Here is an 18,336-nt window from a genome sequence, read left to right as displayed (position 1 = left end):
TCCACCCAGTTCCCTCCATTTACAGATAAGGAATCTGAGAGCCAGAGAGGCTTAATGACTTGCCCCAGTGTCAAGGAAATACAGAAGAAGCAGGATCATGGCATATGAGAGAATAGGATGGGACATTAGTAATAATCTAGTTCAACCTTATTTTACAAACGAGAAAACCTAGACTTAGAAAAGAGACTTGGCCAGTGTCCCGCAGGGAGTAAGTGAGTGAGATATTCTGGAGAGTGATCCAGGCCTTCCGACTCTTACATTCTGTACCCATTTTGAGATATGAAATGAGGGAAGGGAGGAGGTAAACAGTGAACCTCACTGAATGGGGTTACTTTTCCTGCAGAGATCTTGTTCTGATTGTCTTATTTTCTGAGCCGCCACTAGCAGGAGTTTCCGCTGCTTCACATCCCTCTGAAAGCTTAAGGTTTATCTTGGTTTAGTAAAGCCTTGCTTCCCTTTCACATGTTCCTCGCCTTCTTGAGTTGGTGTGAATAAAATTGCTTGTTTGGAAATACTTCACATGCTGTAGAAGATGCAGGAATCTGAAGCATTATAGAAGCCATTAGTTCATGCACAGTGTCTACACCTCTGTCTGTTGTGGTTCTGGAGCGGCGATCTCTTTGGTGTAAGGAATCTCCAGGGAGAAAACTCCCTCTACAGAAGGCAAATGAGCAACATGACTTAATCTTGGAGAGTTACCTAGCAAAGTGAAGTGTCTTGCCCAGAGTCATGTCAGCCTCGACAGATGTGACAATGCATCCCTTGTTTCTTGCGTCGAAGGGGCCGGTGTGCTCTTGTGTAAAGAGTATTGGACTTGAAGTCAGAAAAACCTGGGGTTGAGTCCCAGCTTCTCCACTTAGCATCTCTGTGACCATGGACAAACATAATGGGTTCTCTTGTGAGAATCTAATAAGATAATGTATGTAAAGTACTCTATAGGCATCAAGTGATATAGAAATTCAAGATGTTGTAGAAGCAAAAGTATATTGCTGCCAGCAGCCACTTCTTTTCTTGTCCTTTGTGGTCCTGAGGATAGCACAGGAATATCAGCAGCCTCCATATGTGCCAGCAGGAAGCCTACAAAGATGAATGCTCATTCCTGCTCTTATAGAAATGACTAGATATGTAGGTGCTTGGTATTTACTTCATAGAGCAGAGAACTGCATCCTGTCTTCCCCACTTGCACCTTTGAGAATGTTTGTCCTTCCCAGTTTGCAGTTGTAATGATCTTCTACCATTTGATTCAGTACGTATTTAGGAAGTGCTTACTCTCTGCATAGCCCTTGGTACTAGATGTGATACAGAGATGACTGAGAGTAGTTCCTGCCCTCTTGGAATCCATGTATATAGTAATGCAGAAGAAAATGAGTAATACAGAGTGCTCCGTGAAGTCCTTAGAAAATATAGCTAATTTTACACAAAAGTCTTGCTTTTGCATAATTTTAGGAAATTATTTTGGGGGATACATTTTTAATGTGGTGTAAAAGATCTCTTCCATGGACATATAATGTCTTAATAAATGTCTTAATTTTCTGTGAACATTGAGCTTTGATACTTTGAAGCTTGTTACTGGTATTGTTGGAAAAGAAGATTGAAAATAATTTACTGAGTTTCCTTTTAAAAAGGAAAATGACCACAAATACTTGAAAAATGAGTACTTGGAAAAATAGGGGATAGATAAGTACCTCTTCCCTTCTTTCCCTCATACTCTTTTTTTTTTCCCCTCATACTCTTAAGCAGAATCTTGCTGTTAGTGAAAGAAGAATCACCAATCCAAAAGTTCTTTGCAGTAAAAATCTAAAGCAACATAACCGAGCTGTTTAAAAATACAATTGATCTTATTTAACTCTGCTGAGATTTTCTTTACATTTGAATACTAGTTGAACAGAGTGTGTGAGCATGTAAGAAGTAGAGCCAGATCTGTGTGTTTCTGCTCTGCAAATAAAATTATGATTAAGACTAAAACTTGGGGGCGGCTAGGTGGCACAGTGGATAGAGCACCGGCCCTGGATTCAGGAGTACCTGAGTTCAAATCCGGCCTCAGACACTTGACACTTACTAGCTGTGTGACCGTGGGCAAGTCACTTAACCCCCATTGCCCCACAAAAAAAAAAAAAAAAAGACTAAAACTTAACCAAAAACTTTAAAAAGGAAATATCATAGAAATTAATTTTCCCATATAGATATGGTTGAAATTGGAGACAAGTTGGAGACTTTTATTTTCTTTTTTGCCCTACCCAAAATATCTGATTTTATATTATGAGAAGGTGCCTTTGAGATTATCTAGAACATCCCTCCCCCTCCCCCAATGAAGGAAGCCTTTCATGAAGCACTCATGATTTTCATAGTTAACCAATACCACTGAAATGACTGAGCAACAACAAATCAATCAGTGAGCATTTATTAAGTGCCTACTGTGTTCTAGGCCATATGCTAGATGCTTGAAATAGAGACAAAAATTAAACAGCCTCAGCCCCAAAGGAACTTACATTCTATCCAGGGAAGCCATGGATATGCCATCCAAGTATTACGTAAATACAAGGAAATAGGAGGTGGTGGGGTAGTGATGGCAGCAGAGATAGTATTAGGAGCTAAGACTAGGAATAGGTAATGGGGAGAGGCAGTAGGAGCTGGGAGAAAAGGAGGTGGTATTTGAGCAGAGCATTGAAAGAAGAGAGGCACAGGAATCCAGGGAAACCAAGACAAGGCTAACTACTCCATCTAAAAATTCAGCAGGGGACAATGTCTGACCCAGGCACTGAACCCAAGTTTAGAAACTAGAGCTGGAGAGATGAATTAATCAAAGAAGACACTGGCCAATATCTTTAAAAAAAAAAAATTATTGTCACTCTAAAGATCCCCAAAAGAAAGAGCGAGTAACTCTAGTAGGTAGTAAGCCTCTACCAGTCTCGGATGACCCTGGATCAGCGTCTTGAAGAGCCACAGGCCACAGTGTGGCTGTGCAGTCCGATACTGGAGCAGCAGCTCCTGAGTGACTTATAACCGGTAACTGCCGCATCCTATGTTGTATCCACCCCATGAGGAGTAGCTGGAGTGTCCTCTCCAGGGTGCTGGCCTGGGTGGATCGATATGGAAAACAAGCTGTTGCCCATACAGCAGTCTTTCCCTCTCCACAACATTGGTGGATCCAAAGGAAAGGCAGAGCCAATACAGTTTGGCACCAGTGCCACCGCAGGAGTTGCCAGAGGGATGTGATGTCCAACATCCAACTGCCTAAGGGACTCTGACTCCTGATTTTTCCTTGGAGTTAACTCCCGAAGCCTTTCCCATATATGGGTGTAGCCGCAAGGCAGTGGAGGTTTAAAATCAGGGTTCCCTTCCCCATGGTGGGTTGCCTGCCAAGGCTAATGAGCCCCACCTGCCCGAAGCGACTAGTTTTAAGGCATCAGTGACTTGCCTTAGCCCCTTCTCCTGTTAGTGGAAACAGTTCTGCCACAAGAAGGCCAGGAGTTGGGCTTCAGTTGTCAGAGGCTATTTGAGATGCACTATTGGAGCATTTTATAGAGAGTGGGAGCTTATCCCCATTCCCACCCCGGCATGACAAACCTTTGGAAGTAACTATAACAATAGCAAGCTCAGACTCAAAGAAAATGGATTTGCCACAAGAAATGAAGCAGTAGTTTGATGTTTTGTTTTGTTTTAACAAAATAAAAGCTCTAGAGGAAAGAATTGGAAGAATAAATAGCTTAGAATACAAAGTGATGAAACTTACCTAAGTAATGGACTTCCTGAAAACTAGAAAGACCAAATAGAAATTGAAGATTCCATGAAGCTGCTAGAAATATTCAAACAAAATCAAAAGCTTGAAAATAGAAGAAAATATAAGATATGTTAAGAAGAACTGGGGGGGGGCAGCTAGGTGGCACAGTGGATAGAGCACCGGCCCTGGATTCAGGAGTACCTGAGTTCAAATCCGGCCTCAGACACCTAACACTTACTAGCTATGTGACCCTGGGCAAGTCACTTAACCCCAATTGCCTCACTTAAAAAAAAAAAAAGAAGAACTGGCCTGGAAACTAAGTTAAGGAGAGATCATTTAAGAATCATTAGACTTCATAAAAATCTTTTTTTTTTTAAGCCTAGATCTGTATTTCAAGAAATCAAATGAAAACTGCCCATATCTATTAGAACCAGGAGGTGAAATAAAGATAGAAAGAATCCACCGATTACTTGGGTTGGGAGGGAGGTGTTGGGGACAAAAGAAGAATCTCAGGGATATTGTTGCCAAAATCTAGAGCTCTGCTACATCAAAGAAAAAGTACTGCAAGGATTAAAAAAAGCAGTTCAGGGGCAGCTAGATGGCGCAGTGGATAGAGCACTGGCCCTGGATTCAGGAGGACCTGAGTTCAAATTTGACCTCAGACACTTGACACTTACTAGCTGTGTGACCCTGGGCAAGTCACTTAACCCCCATTGCCCTGCAAAAAAAAAAAAAAAGAGGAGGCATAGAAGAGCTGAAATATTAAGAGGTTATAGTCATCTCACTATCACAGAGGAGCTCATTACTTTACAAAATTACTCATTTCTCTTTTTTTAAGATAGCTCTTAGTAAAGTATTCTGTCATGCCAAGCTCTATTTATCTGTAATTTGTGTCCTTTAGACCTCCTCTTGCCCCTTTGACATACAGAACAAGCATAAAACCCATGTATTTGAACTGACCAGCATAGACTCTTTGAGATTTTAATTATATGAGTCTGCTTTTATATGAATAAAGAATGTTCCATCTTTTCCTTTGTCCTGTTTAATGGATAAAACATCCGAATAGACTTAACCTCAAAAGTTAGTTTCTGCCTTTCTTACCATTTATATTTCATTTAGGAAAAGGAGTTTACCTTGTAAGACACAAGAGTGTATCAGAAGCTGCTATTCTGGTCAGGTTGGGGTGGAGGGTTGAGTTGATAGGTTAAATCTCTCCAGGCCTATACATTTGGATGGGAAATTAGACAAGACTGATTTACTGGGGCCACTGTGTATCATACATATATGAACAAGTTCTGTAAATCATTCAGACATTAAATATTCTCATCATTCTGTTGCTCAAAGTTCAATCTCAGAAATGGTGTTCGATAGCCCAGTGAATTGATTGGCCTAGAAAGAGTGGCAGATTTTGTCTAAGTTTGAGGCACTCTGTAGTTTTTCAAGGTTTACTAATAGTATCAGTATGGTTAAGATAGATTCCTTTGTACCACCAGCTCTTCATTTCCCTCCCTCTCAAACTGCTAATGCCCTGGGAATGGAAGCACATAGTTCATGTACTGCTTAGCATACCAGGGAACTGCCCATTATTTTGTAGTAAAGAAATAGCAGAATTTCTGAGGCACCTCAGTTCAGAGTGGTGTCCTATTCAATTAGAGGTGGCAAAGGCTGGCCTGGGTCCAAAGGAAGCCTGTCAATTCCTCTCCTTTTCCGTGTCCACGCTCGGCAGGATGCTTCCTCACGCCCACCTCGCTCCCCCTTGCTGTGACTTTGGCTTCCGCCAGATGTCACACCGCTGCTTGTCACCGCCCAGACTCCCGTCGCTGATTTTGTTGTTTCAGTGTATTTATCACAACTGTTCTCTTTAGCTGTAAAATTTATGGAATTTCACGCTCTCCTAATCGCTACAGTGTGTTTCTTTTAAATCAGAGGGAAAAAATACAAGAAGTTGAGTATATATCAAGAGTTGAGGGGTAGGAAATATTATCTCTAAAAGAATTTGCTTGTCTTCCCTTTAGATGTAAAAAAGTAACTGGTATAACCTAAACATAGGAGAGGGCTAGGAAGCAAGAAGAAAAATGTTTTGTTTTGTTTTGAGAATGTCTAAGGAGTAATAAGAAGTAGTAAAGAATCATACTACATAGTGTTCTACTTAGAATGGATCTTAGGGAGGTTCAAATCACTTTACAGAGGAGAAAACTGAGTCCAGAAAAGGACTGTGGTCACTTATCAAATGAGTGTCACTTTATGGGGGCTAGAACTTTGACCTTCCTTCTCCAATTCTTTCCACTGTATCAGGCTATTTTTTTCAAGGGTTCACATGTTTGGTGCCATCCCCCTGCCTTTACAGTTTCTGTGGTTCCCCTGTGATGTCCGGTTGTTCAGTCAGATAGGCAATACAAAAGAAGCATCCTAATACTAATACTGTTACCTCAGAAAAGGGCTACATTTAAAATAAACATTGCAATGGTAAGGTAAGAAGGAAGGAAATTTTTAATTTACTGGTATACTTTCCTAGCATCTGTTTCCTTACAAATTGTGGGGAATGTTTATGGGGATTTTTAATAATAATAGCTTATATTTACATATCAGTCTTGAGTGCCTAAATCTCTTACCTCATTTGATCTCAACAATCTTGAGGTAGTACTTTTATTCCTATTTTAGATCTGAGGAACCTGAAACTCAGAGAAAGTGAGTGGCAGAGCCAGAATTCAAACCCAGATCTTCTGATTCCAGTATTATTTAAGATTCTGAATTAATTTACTTTGAGCAACAGAACAATTCCTCTTTCTTTATTTGGGTGCTCGGTTTTGGACATGACTTTAAAACAGACCACACTGATGTTTTAAACAGTAGGTCCATAACTTGATGTCATGGACTAGAATGCACATATGAAATGTTCACAAGAAATGTAAGTGGTAAGTTCAGTTCCCTGCATCAAGCTCTGGACCGATACTAGGAATGATTCAAAAGAAGTCAAAGATACGGTTTCAGTCCAGAAGACCTTGTTTAACTGGGGAGGCAAGAGCAGGAGACATGGAACCAGTAGAAAATGTGACACTGTATAACCCAGCACAAAGTGGTGCAGACCATGCAGCTAGGGGGCACCAGAGAGCACAGAGCACTGGTCCTGGAGTCAGGAAGACCAGAGCTCAAATCCAGCCTCAGACACTTACTAGCTGTAGGACCTCAGGCAAGTCACTTAACCACTGTCTGCCTTAGTTTCCTTTGTCTATAAAATACAGATAATAATAGCATCTACCGTTCAGAGTCCTTGTGAGGCACAAATGAGATGACATTTGCAAAGTGCTTAGCACAGAGCCTGGCACATATTAGGCAATTCATAAATACTGTTTCCTTCCTTTGTTATTTTGTTTTTGTTTTTGTTTTGTTTGTTTTTTTAGTGAGGCAATTGGGGTTAAGCTTGCCCAGGGTCACACAGCTAGTAAGTGTTATGTGTCTGAGGCCGGATTTGAACTCAGGTCCTCCTGACTCCAGGGCTGGTGCTCTATCCACTGTGCCACCTAGCTGCCCCCCCCCTTTTTTTGTTTTTTTAGTGTTTCCTTCCTTTGTAAAGTGGGATTGAGCATAGGGTGATGACTGGTAACTGTCCATTTTTATAAATTAATTGGGAAAGTTCACACATATAACGACATAAAGTTAAAATGGTAGACAAAATAAAAAAAACAGCTGTTGGCATTAAAGGAGAGGGAGGGAGAAACTATGAATATTTGTGTGGCACTTAGAATGAGAGTGGACCTTCTCACTTCCTCTGTGGGGGTTGTGGGGAGAAGAGAGCAGTGCTAAATGTATGGGTGTATGCAAATAGCTATTGACAAACTAAAAATGGAGGTGAATATTTAAGATGTTACTTATGGTGTTTTTGCCTTCCAGGGAATCTCCCACCTAAATTGTGGGTACCTAATCCATTCCATATAAGTGTCAGGAACTGATGTGGTTGGTTTGCTATGAGCCACATTTCCATGAGTTCTGTAAAAATGTTTCTGATAGTAAACATACTTACCATAAGACCTGAGAGGAATTAGCCCTGAGAAATTTAAATACCTTTTGGGCCAGTTCACTGGGTTTTGAATGCCTGGACCAAGCCAAAACAGGAAGTATCTCTTCAGTGCAATAATCATCTAAGAGGTGATATAAGTTCTCTCTTAAAGCTACGGAAAGGAAAAGTAAGTGTAATGTTACTGGTGAGGGTCTGGGCTTGTGATATTCAAATGTCCTGGGAACTCAGGATGGAAACTCACTCGCTTTCCACCTGTGCTGATCTGCCCCTTCTCCTTTGGGCATGCCACATGGGTCACTGAGCAGTTAAGGGACTCACTCGTGGTCACACAGCTAATAGGGGTCTCGATTTGAACCCAGGTCTTCCCGACTCCAAGGTTCATTTTCCATTTTTTATGCTACACTACCTCTCATAATAATCATGAGTTAAATCACAATTAGACAGTTTCTCAGTTGTTGACGTGATTTAATTGGTTCCATCAAGTCGCTCTTTCCCTATCTTCGTTAATAAAATGCTTGTTAACTTCTTGCACTATTAAACATTAACTGCTTATTGCTGAAATGTGTGACCCATTCAAGTTTGATGCTAACCCAACATCATTAATACTGATGGAATCACTTGTACCCCCTTACATATATGCAATATTTTCTAAAACAGACAAACGAGGTCAAATGTGGAGTCTTTTTGTAGAAAATGGATTAGGAATTTTAGAGAGACACTGAGTCAAGAACATGAAGGCGTGTAGGTAGGAAAACATAACACTGTCTTCAGTATTTAAAATGCCACCTCTCTAGAGGAGTGAGAATGTGATGGCACACAAGACTTTATTTGAAATTTTAAAAAGACTGAGCTAGAGCTCTTCCATGAAGCACTGTCAGAAGAATGTCAGAAATTGCAAGTTGTTACACAGATGTATCGATTTAATTAGTCTAGATAACACCATTTATTTATGCTTAAGCATCTCACACATACAAAAGTTGGTAATTCAGAGTCACACAATAATTTGTGAGTTATCTTCTATACCACGTGCACTGGCTTCTGAATACCAACTTTAGTGAGTGCATGTCAGATGCTTAAGCATAAATAAATTATATAGACCAATTAAGCGATATGTCTGTGTAACGGCTTACATCTGGAATTCTTTTGACATAGGGTTCCATCCAAGATCTTCTGATAGTGGCCTTTTTAAATCTCCTGTATTTGTGGTGAACCCTTGGATCTAATAGGAAAGGATAGAACAGGTATGATCCTCATCAAATGCCTACCTTCTGCAGTCTGAGCACTTTGTATTTTTCAGGTTTGGTCTTAAGTACACGTTTGCAACTCTGTAGCTATAGTGTACTGCTGCCCTGTAGGGTGCCAGCCATTGGGATTGGGCCAGTCAACAGAATACAAATACTCTTGTTAAGTCCTAAAATGCACATTTTTGTGTGGTGGGATAAATAAGGGGACCAAACAATTTTGCCTGATGTTTGGCAACAGAAGAAGCCTTATTAGGGAGAAGTAAATAGTAATTTTAACTGAAAAAGCAAGCTATCTCATGTATACCTATTTTGTAGGACTGTGCTGGTTCAAAACAAACATAAAGGTTACTCATTTCTCTCTTTTTATTCATCTGGGTTAATTAAGCATTTTGCTCTTGTTGGAGCACTAAGCTACCAGTCAAGAGTCTAGAATGTCCTTTGAATTGGGATACCATGTTTACTTACAAAGAGATTTAAAAAAAAAAAAGGTTGATTAATTTCATTTTACAGATGAGGAAATCTGTACATGAAAGTTAAAGGAATTTCCCACTTTAACTCAGATTTGCTGGCAGGTTGATCATTGAACCACTGAAAACCCAAGTCTCTGGACTCTTGCTATCTCTTGAATATCCTCGGAAAATATGATAGGCCAGCAGTTACCTTCGCTGTACGTTTCAATAACTTGTCAGTTCATCTTTCTTCAAGGCTCCTTCTGTCTGATCAAACCCTGCTCTCTAGTCAAGGGCAGGTATTTAGTGAACCTTCCTCCTTAGATTGGCTGTATTATCTACTTCAGTTTTCTAACGAATGCATAATATTTTCATTTGCTCTCCTAACATGGTTTTCTCTGGCTGCCAAATAGCTGTATTAATAATTTAGTACTCAAAAAATGTAAAATGCCACTTTTTATAGGCATATAATCCAATTCCACGAACTTGTATCATTCTGTGCTCTATGATAGTGTGTTAAGGTCTTTGAGAATAATGTGCATATAATCACATATGTTTTAGAATACACACATAACCATATACACACACTCTTCCCTACTGTGGCAAATGCAAGATGAATACATGTTGTGCAGGAAACAATGAAACCATGTAAAATGGGAGGTCACTAGTGAGGGCTTTAAAGCATTAGCCAATATATGAACTTCATGTGGTAAGTGGCCGGGCTCTAGCAATAGAAATGGGTGGTCTTTTTTTTGGATGTGAAGAGTTAGGTAAGTTTCTCCCAATTTTCCCTGCCCAAGTTGCATTCTGAGACCACAGGGAATCAAGAATGGGAAAGAATACAGATGAAATCCAAGCAGCATTAGAAATTATTTCTAAAACCTTAGGATCTTAAAGAAAAATCATAGCATTTCATTTAAGGATATAGCTCTTCTGCTTTTTCTAATACTTGTTTATACTTAAGAACTTCCTCCATACCTCTTTTCTTCCCTTTTCCCCCCATAGAACAAGGTGAGCATTGATTGTTAATGCCTCTGGTGAACATTATTTCTTTCACATTAATATGACTAGCCAAGCCAATATGTAATATTTCAGTCCAACTGTCAGGGTCCTACATGTTAATAGTTAAAGCTGTGGTTTGGGCCAGTCCACTCCCATATTTGCAATTGCTACCCACCTTATTGTTGAGATATGCAGGGCTCCTAGTGGAGTCCACACTTCATCTTGAAAGCTGGCCGTGTCCTCTGTTTCTGTAGCCTGTTCTGGAGGCAGGCCTTGAGGCAACAGCAGTATGCCAACAGTGCGCTTGTATTAGAAGAAAGCAGCACTGCCTCTCCCTACCCCCAACTTCTTCATCCTGGGTTCTCTGTTGAAATAGTCTTTGAAGGATGGTTTGTTCATCTGCTAAGGAACATCTTCTTGTCAGTGGGAAGGTTTGGGGAAACACCGTTGACATTGAAGGGCAAGTTAATCCTGGTGCTTTAAACCAAAGCTGTGTGGTGTTTTCTTCCACAGACCCCATACCATGTCAACCTCCTGCTGGCTGGCTATGATGAGCACGAAGGACCTGCACTGTACTACATGGACTACCTGGCAGCCCTGGCCAAAGCTCCATTTGCAGCCCACGGTTATGGTGCCTTCTTGACCCTCAGCATCCTCGATCGTTATTACAAACCAAGTAAGTCACAGTGTTTGTTGGAGGAAACCTCAAAGCTGTGTCTGGATGGTTCTCAGCACTGACCACTGGCACCCAAATATGGGTCGCCAGGGCAGGACTGATGGTATCTGACTGGCACAGACGGAGGCCATCTGGTATTGGAAGGACTAGCTTGGGGACTAAGGATTCATCTTGTTCCAGTGGGTGGAAGTTACAGAAAAGTAGCATTAGCTTCAAGGTCAAGAAGAGTTTCAATAGAGCTGCCCAAAAGTGAATGAGCTGCTTGGAAAGGAAGTGGGTTCTCCATCACAGGAGGCCTTCAGACAGTCTGTATGATGACTTGGGCACCCTTACTCAGGCAGGACAAGGTCACCAGGCCAGAGAGAGAAGTGCAGTTAATCAGGTCACGTGGCTCTTAGTTTTCTTCAGGGATCTAAAGGAATCTCTTTTTCTTTTGCCAGCAAAACAGTCCTTTTTCCCAGAGAAATGTTGCTGATGTGCAGCGCTTTTTACTAAATGCAACCTTCTCATTTTGGCACACCCATGTTTTTGGTTTTGTTTTTTTTTTTAGTGAGGCAATTAGGGTTAAGTGACTTGCCCAGGGTCACACAGCTGGTAAGTGTTATGTGTCTGAGGCCGGATTTGAACTCAGGTACTCCTAACTCCAGGGCCGGTGCTCTATCCACTGCGCCACCTAGCTGCCCTGGCACACCCATGTTTAATAAGCCTTAGCATTACTGGGCTTCAGCAGCTGGAATTTGCTTCTCACTTTGTCCTTCTGTGCATCATTGGCACCTGATCTACAGCTCCCGTGGAATTAAACACGTAGTCATTCAGTTGCCTTAAGAATTCAGTGACCTGGGGAGAGTGGACAAGGCTGAGGGGGCAAGACATAGCCATAAAAGTCCCAGCAAGAACAGCTGTGGATCTGGTTTTTTAAACCAGTTTTGGACCCATTATTTTTATATCCACCCTAGGGATAAGGTCTTCTTCAACTTTTTCCACTTACAACCCCTTTTCACCTGAGAAATTTTTACGCAACCCCGGGTATATAGGTATATAAAATCGATATACATAACCTTTTACTGTAGTCAGATATTTTGCGATGCCCACATACAGTTACATAAACCCATATGGGGTCCCAGTTAAAGAAGCTGGGCCCTGAATCAGTATTGACCAGTAGCAGTCTCTCTTTGGAGGTCAAGCCTCATTTTTCAATGGTGTGCAAAACCTTGTATCAGGGGGGCAGCTAGGTGGCACAGTGGATAAAGCACTGGCCCTGGATTCAGGAGGACCTGAGTTCAAATGCTGCCTCAGACACTTAACACTTACTAGCTGTGTGACCCTGGGCAAGTCACTTAACTCCAACTGCCTCACCAAAACAAAAACCAAAAAAAAACCCCAAAACCTTCTATCAGGGATGGGGGAGATACCAACATCAATAAGGTGTTGTTTTGTCTAAATCCACTAATCAACTGGCAACAAAAATTATGAACTTAGGGATCCTGAGTTCTGTTTGGCTCTGACCTTATAACTCCTTCCTTCTAGCCCAGGGCTATACATCCTAGCACCTGCATCAACCATTGTAAGGAACAGGTGGTTCTGATAGCCTTAGCTTGTGAAGACCTTGGCCGTGAGGATAGATAACTTTTCTTCTTTCCCTCTCCGTCCAGCACAGTAAAAATGAAGTGTTTCCATTTCTTGCTATTTCCATCTCCTATAAGCCCAGTCTTACCAGTATTACAATCTACATCTAAGACATTACTAACCATTGCCTTTTGGTAATCCTTTTGTGACTTGTCAGTGATTCTTCCAGCCTGCCCACCAAAAACCTGGAAGAAAAAGCCCAAGCCCCCCAAAAGCCTAGTTGCACAACATGTCATCCCAGTTTGCCATCCGCATCGAGAGCCCCTTTTCGTCCTAATGTGTGAGAATCGCAGAGATAGCCCACACGTGCCTTCCCCATTGTTATAGTTAATACCCAGCAGGGAAAGTAGCACCGAAGCCCAGGCCCTGCTTTTCCCCTTGACTTGCAGCCGGCCCTAGGCAGATGGAGCTGATTTAAATCCGTAATAAAGTCAAGGGGAGAGAGACGGCTGGACTTCTCCAAAGGCAGATCCCTGGCCATGGGAGGCAAAATTCCGTCATGCTTCCCATTCCCTGTAACAAATCGATTTGCAATGGCTTGTGGCAGTGGGAACACTTGGGTCCAGGGCACCCTGGAGTACATATGGAATGTGTTTGCTCTGAGTTGGAAGGAGAGTTTTTCTTCAACTCTTTTCTTTTGGTCGTGTGTGCACTGAGCTGAAAAAGCTGTTTAAATTTAATAAAATGTTTGGGGTAGGAGAGTTAGGCTTTAATTAAAGCAACCTGTGTGTGCGTGTGTGTAGCAGTGTGTCTGTGTTTTCTCTTTCAGGTATCACACGTGAGGAGGCAGTAGAGCTCCTGAAGAAATGTCTGGAAGAGGTGAGTGGCTCCCATGTGAGCTTGAGAAAGGAATGTTTGTCTGCTTGTGTTTGCCAATATTTTTCCTGTTCCTCAGTCGCATTTTTTTCCTGTCCTTGCCAGAAGGCGTAATATATACCCACTAGCCAGATGTGGAGTGGCTACTGAGGGGAGGGTTTGGGGGGTAGCTACCTTGTTATCTTTGCTAGCATGGTTCACGTCCTCCCCAAAGTAAACTCTTCAGCTTAATTGCTTTTCCTCACTGCTGGTTCTTCTAAACTTAACATCCTATTGGTGTGGCCCACATGCAGCACTTTTTAAGCTTCATATCTACTGTGACCCTCAGGTTTGACCTCTTTAAAAAACATGTATCAGTCAAATGAGGTAAACCATCTCAAGCGCTTTGCAGACCTTAAAGTGCTCTACCAATGCTAGCTGTTAGGTGTGCATGATTTCTTAAGTGATTTTCCTTCAGTATGCAGCATGGACGAAATAAACTCCTTCAGTAGAGTGTAGACAAATCTGCGTTCAGGGGGCAGCAGAAAGAAACTTGGAGGTTTGGGGCAAAGGAAAGAGCTGAAGAGGTGATGGATGTTCAGGCCATTCGGTCATTGAGCTGGTGAGGGAAAGGTTTCTTTTTATTGATTCCTCATCCCAAGGTTGTACATGACAGTCTAAAATTGAAGGCTGGGAGTCTCTTTCTGGAGAAAATAACCATATTAGGCTTCTCAGAGTATATTCAGCTTCATAATTTTCTTTGCCTGTGCTCCTCGGAGTAAAGGACAGAGCATGCCTTGGTCAGTCTAGTAGGAGAGCTGGATGGGAGTGGGGGTGTGCTGTGAATGTTCGTTTATCCTCTCCCAGAAGCCTGTTGCATTCACTCCATTGCAGCAGCTCCCTCCACTCCCCCTCCCCCCTTGTTTGTAAATCTCCCTACTGGAGCAGCATCTGAGAACAAACTCTCTTTCATACTTTCTGAGCAAGTCAGCTGAGAGGCTGGGGCAGCTGGGAGACTCAGAGGTGGCTTTAAGGGAACCCTTAGAATCTTCCTGTGTGCTAGTGAGCCTCTTTGTTTGCTGATGCTCACAAAGACTGTCAATCTGAGCTCTGCACTGCCCAGTGTGAGGCTGGCACTTGACCTCAAGCATTTTTGGTGGAGTGTAGATTAGAGTATGGTGCTCGGCCATAAGGGAGGCTTCTGGGAGTTTTTCTCTCTTGGACCATTTGTCTTGTTCTGCTGGAGTTGGGTGTTTCATGGTGTGAAGGCTTGAACAGGGCGGATGGCTGCATCCTAAAGGAAGCCTGGGGAAGCTTCCTTCCTTATGTGAAGAGGATTTTGGAAAGGAGGAGGCTAGGAAGGACATAGAGGAGCAATGATTTCCTCTAGCTCCATTCCTCAGTTATCCCTGGCTGGGATAGCAGCAAAACATGCTTTGAAATTTGCAGACCACAGCCCCCTTGCAATTTCCTCTCACACAGAAATGCTTCTTAGAAAGCAGAGATGATTCCCACTGACATAGTGACCTGAATTGGAGAAGGGAGGTGGGAGAGGGGATTTGAAGGGGAAGGAGAAACTGGCTCTCACTTTGGTTTAGGAGATTGGCTAATGAGAGCTGGAAAAAACACTACCTTGGCCCCCAGCCTGCTTTCTCTTTTATTAGATATTAGTTCAAGACAGATTTTCTACAGTGTAGGAGAAATTTGTGCACTACGGGCTGAGTGGTTTAACAAATCTGAGTTCTCATGCCCCTTTAAGATCAGGCCCCATTCTTTGTGTTTTCAGCTGAGCCACTCAGGCCAGGGAACTTTGGGGAAATGGCTGGGACAGTATGTTGAAGGGCAGAAGGATTGGGGCTTTCTTGCTTCTCTTGTCTCTTGGGTCAGGCATCCAGCCACATCCCCTGACTCCTGTTAGATGGTATGCACACTGCTCAGCCTTCCTGGCCTCCCGCCTCAGCACAGAGTTTGTCATCATGTTCTTTGTCTCTCCTGCAGCTTCAGAAGCGCTTCATCCTCAACCTACCTTCCTTCAGCGTCCGGATCATCGACAAAGATGGCATCCATGAGCTGGACACCATCCTCCCTTCCAAGAGGAGCTCCTAACCCACACCACCTCCAGACTGATACCACTGGCCAGGTTACCTTTTTGCGCCTGGCTTCTTTACTATTGTTTTCTACACTTCTGGAATTCACTATTCACAGAGAACTAGATACCAATAAAACTGGATATAGACAAATTGGGCCCTTCTCTTCTTTCAGTTTGATTGGACCCTTCCCTCAGGGAAGATGCATTCTGCCCTTGAACTTATGAATGGTCACTTTTGCTTAGGTGTAATTCATTTGAGTTTCCCACTCCCATCTCTTCTGCTCAGTGTACTTTCCTGTGTTGTGCTGTTAATCTCTCTTGCCCTTTTTTTTAAAGAACTTTTTATTGATACATTTTGTTTTGATATCATATTTCCCAGTGTATCCCTCCAACCACTTTTTTTTTCCCCTTAGTGAGGCAATTGGGGTTAAGTGACTTGCCCAGGGTCACACAACTAGTAAGTATTAAGTGTCTGAGGCCGGATTTGAACTCAGGTACTCCTGAATCCAGGGCCAGTGCTCTATCCACTGAGCCATCTAGCTGCCTCCCTCCAACCACTCTTAACAAAAAGGGGGGTGGGGAGTGAGTCAGCAGAACTAGCCAACGTCTTGAAAGTCTGATATATGCAGGGTTCCACTCTTCTGAGCCCTAACCTCTGCATAGGAGGGGTGGAGATGAGGTGTCTTTTTGGATCTCTTTAGGGCCAAGCTTGGTCGTTGTGATTTCGCAGAATTAGTTTTGTTTTGTTGTTCTACATCCATTGTTGTAGTCATTATGTATATTGTTTTCCAGGTTCTGCTTGCTTCATTTAAGTTGCTCACATGCTTTTGTTGTTGTTGTTACATTTGAGTTCTATGCCATTTCCATCCCTCCAAACCCTGCAGAGAGAAAAGGATACAAATGTGAAACCATACGATACATAGTTTCATTTATCAGTTCTTTTGTCTGGAGGTGGTCCTTTGTAGTTGATTTGAATATTCCTTTAACTCAGGATAGCTTAGTTATTCACATTTACTCTTGCAACAATATTGCTCTTACTGTATACAATATTCTCTTTGTTCTGCTTGTTTCACTCTTCGTTATTTTGTGCAGGTCTTTGTGTGTTTTCCTAACACGCCTTCTTGTTAAACAAGGACCTCACTAAGCAAAACCCAACTTGCCACAAATTTAGCCCCACAGTATCTCTTCCATCCTGCCTCTCCTAACACAGAATTATTTCTAATGAGGCACTTTTCCAGCTCCACACTTCTCAAAAAAGAAAGTTGTACTCAAGGGGCCCCCAAATGTCTGTCCTGTCACTTGACTATGAGATGCCTTTTCATGATGATAAAGTCCGCTTGGTATAATGAAGAGAGTGCTCCCATTTGGATCAAGATGCAGCTAGGTAGACTCAGTAGGACAGCTAGGGGGCACCATAGTGTTGAGTCTGGAGTCAAGAAGACCTTCACAAGTTCAACACTGGCCTCAGCCACCTGCTAGCTGTGTGACCTTGGATAAGTCACTTCACCCTGTTTGCCTCTGTTCCTTCTCTCTCTACAATGTGAATAATAATAGCACCTCTCTCCCAGGATTGTTGTGAGAATAAAATGAGATAGTGTTTGTAAACCTCAAAGCTACTACTACAACTACCAACTGCTCCTACCACCACCATTATTATAGTTATTATATTGGTATCCGTACTCTACAGGCTCCTAGTTAGGGTTGACATGGTGACCTAAGTCAAGTCACTTAACTGTGCATGCCTTTTCTCCTAAGTGTGGTAGGAGAGTCCCAGACAAGACCCCATCTGGCTATAAAACATGCTTTTGGAAGACACTTGGGCCATCTATTCTTTTGCCTTCTCAGGAGGGCTCTCCCCTCCAGAGAGGTTCCAGGCCAGCCAACAAAGTGGTGGGGAGAGGGAGAGTTGAGCAAGGCTAACTGGAAGGAGCAGCAGCCCAGGTGGCTCTATGAGACTCCTCAGTGAGATCAGTAGGATCCTAAAGTGGATCTTTGTTCTACTAGAATGGTGGAAACAAAGTGTCCATTTTGAATACACTTGCAACCTAAACAAAGGTGTGTTTGCTTAGACAAACACTGTTTGGTTTGGCAAGCTGAGCTTCTCCAACATTTTGTTCCCAATTGGTTTTGCATAATATTTTTTTAAAGGAATGCAGCTCTTCTGTTGTGTAGTTAGGATTTCACCCAGACTGTGAGTACTTTATAAGTCCCTGTTAAAGGAGAAGAAACTTAGTTTAATAGAAGGAGATCTAGACTGAAGAATCAAGAGATTTGGGTTCAGGTTTCTGCTGCAAGTCTACCACGATGCTTACTTACTACCTCTATGGGAAGTCACCTGAGTTCTTTGAGTTTGTAACATCCTTTTAAAATAGTCAGAGGGAAAGGAACTAGATGATCTTTTAAGGTTTAAAGGATCATAGGTTTTGAGGCAGAAGAGACCTGAGAAGTCATTTAAGTCCACTCCCACAGTTGCCCCATTTTGGGTCCAGAGACAGTGACTTGTCCAAGGTCATTTGGGTAGTAAGTCACTTGGGTAGAACTGAATTTCTGGATCACTTTTAGGTCCTTTCCAGCTCTCAATCCTGTGATGCTAAAACTATTCCCAGTGGTTCTAATAGTTCTAATAGCTGGGGAGTCGTGTGTCCAACTTCTTTTATAGAGGGGAAAACTGAGATCGAAGAAATTAAGAGGCTTGTCCAAGGTCACAGTAACAGGA

General features: G+C 42.3%; 1 protein-coding gene across 1 annotated transcript in view; it reads left to right on the top strand.

Moving 5' to 3' along the window:
* The window catches only part of PSMB2 (proteasome 20S subunit beta 2), a 32,016-nt gene extending 16,245 nt beyond the window's left edge, over positions 1 to 15,771 (top strand). The window contains exons 4-6 of the mRNA XM_043998601.1: positions 10,948 to 11,110; positions 13,506 to 13,555; positions 15,530 to 15,771. Of these exons, the coding sequence (XP_043854536.1) occupies positions 10,948 to 11,110; positions 13,506 to 13,555; positions 15,530 to 15,637 (321 nt within the window). The 3' untranslated portion in view covers positions 15,638 to 15,771. The remainder of the gene's footprint in view (positions 1 to 10,947; positions 11,111 to 13,505; positions 13,556 to 15,529) is intronic.
* Positions 15,772 to 18,336: the final 2,565 nt, after the last annotated feature.

This window comes from Dromiciops gliroides, chromosome 3, assembly GCF_019393635.1.
Source record: "Dromiciops gliroides isolate mDroGli1 chromosome 3, mDroGli1.pri, whole genome shotgun sequence".
In the NCBI taxonomy this organism is placed as follows: domain Eukaryota; kingdom Metazoa; phylum Chordata; class Mammalia; order Microbiotheria; family Microbiotheriidae; genus Dromiciops; species Dromiciops gliroides.
This window is presented reverse-complemented; position numbering and strand designations above follow the sequence as displayed.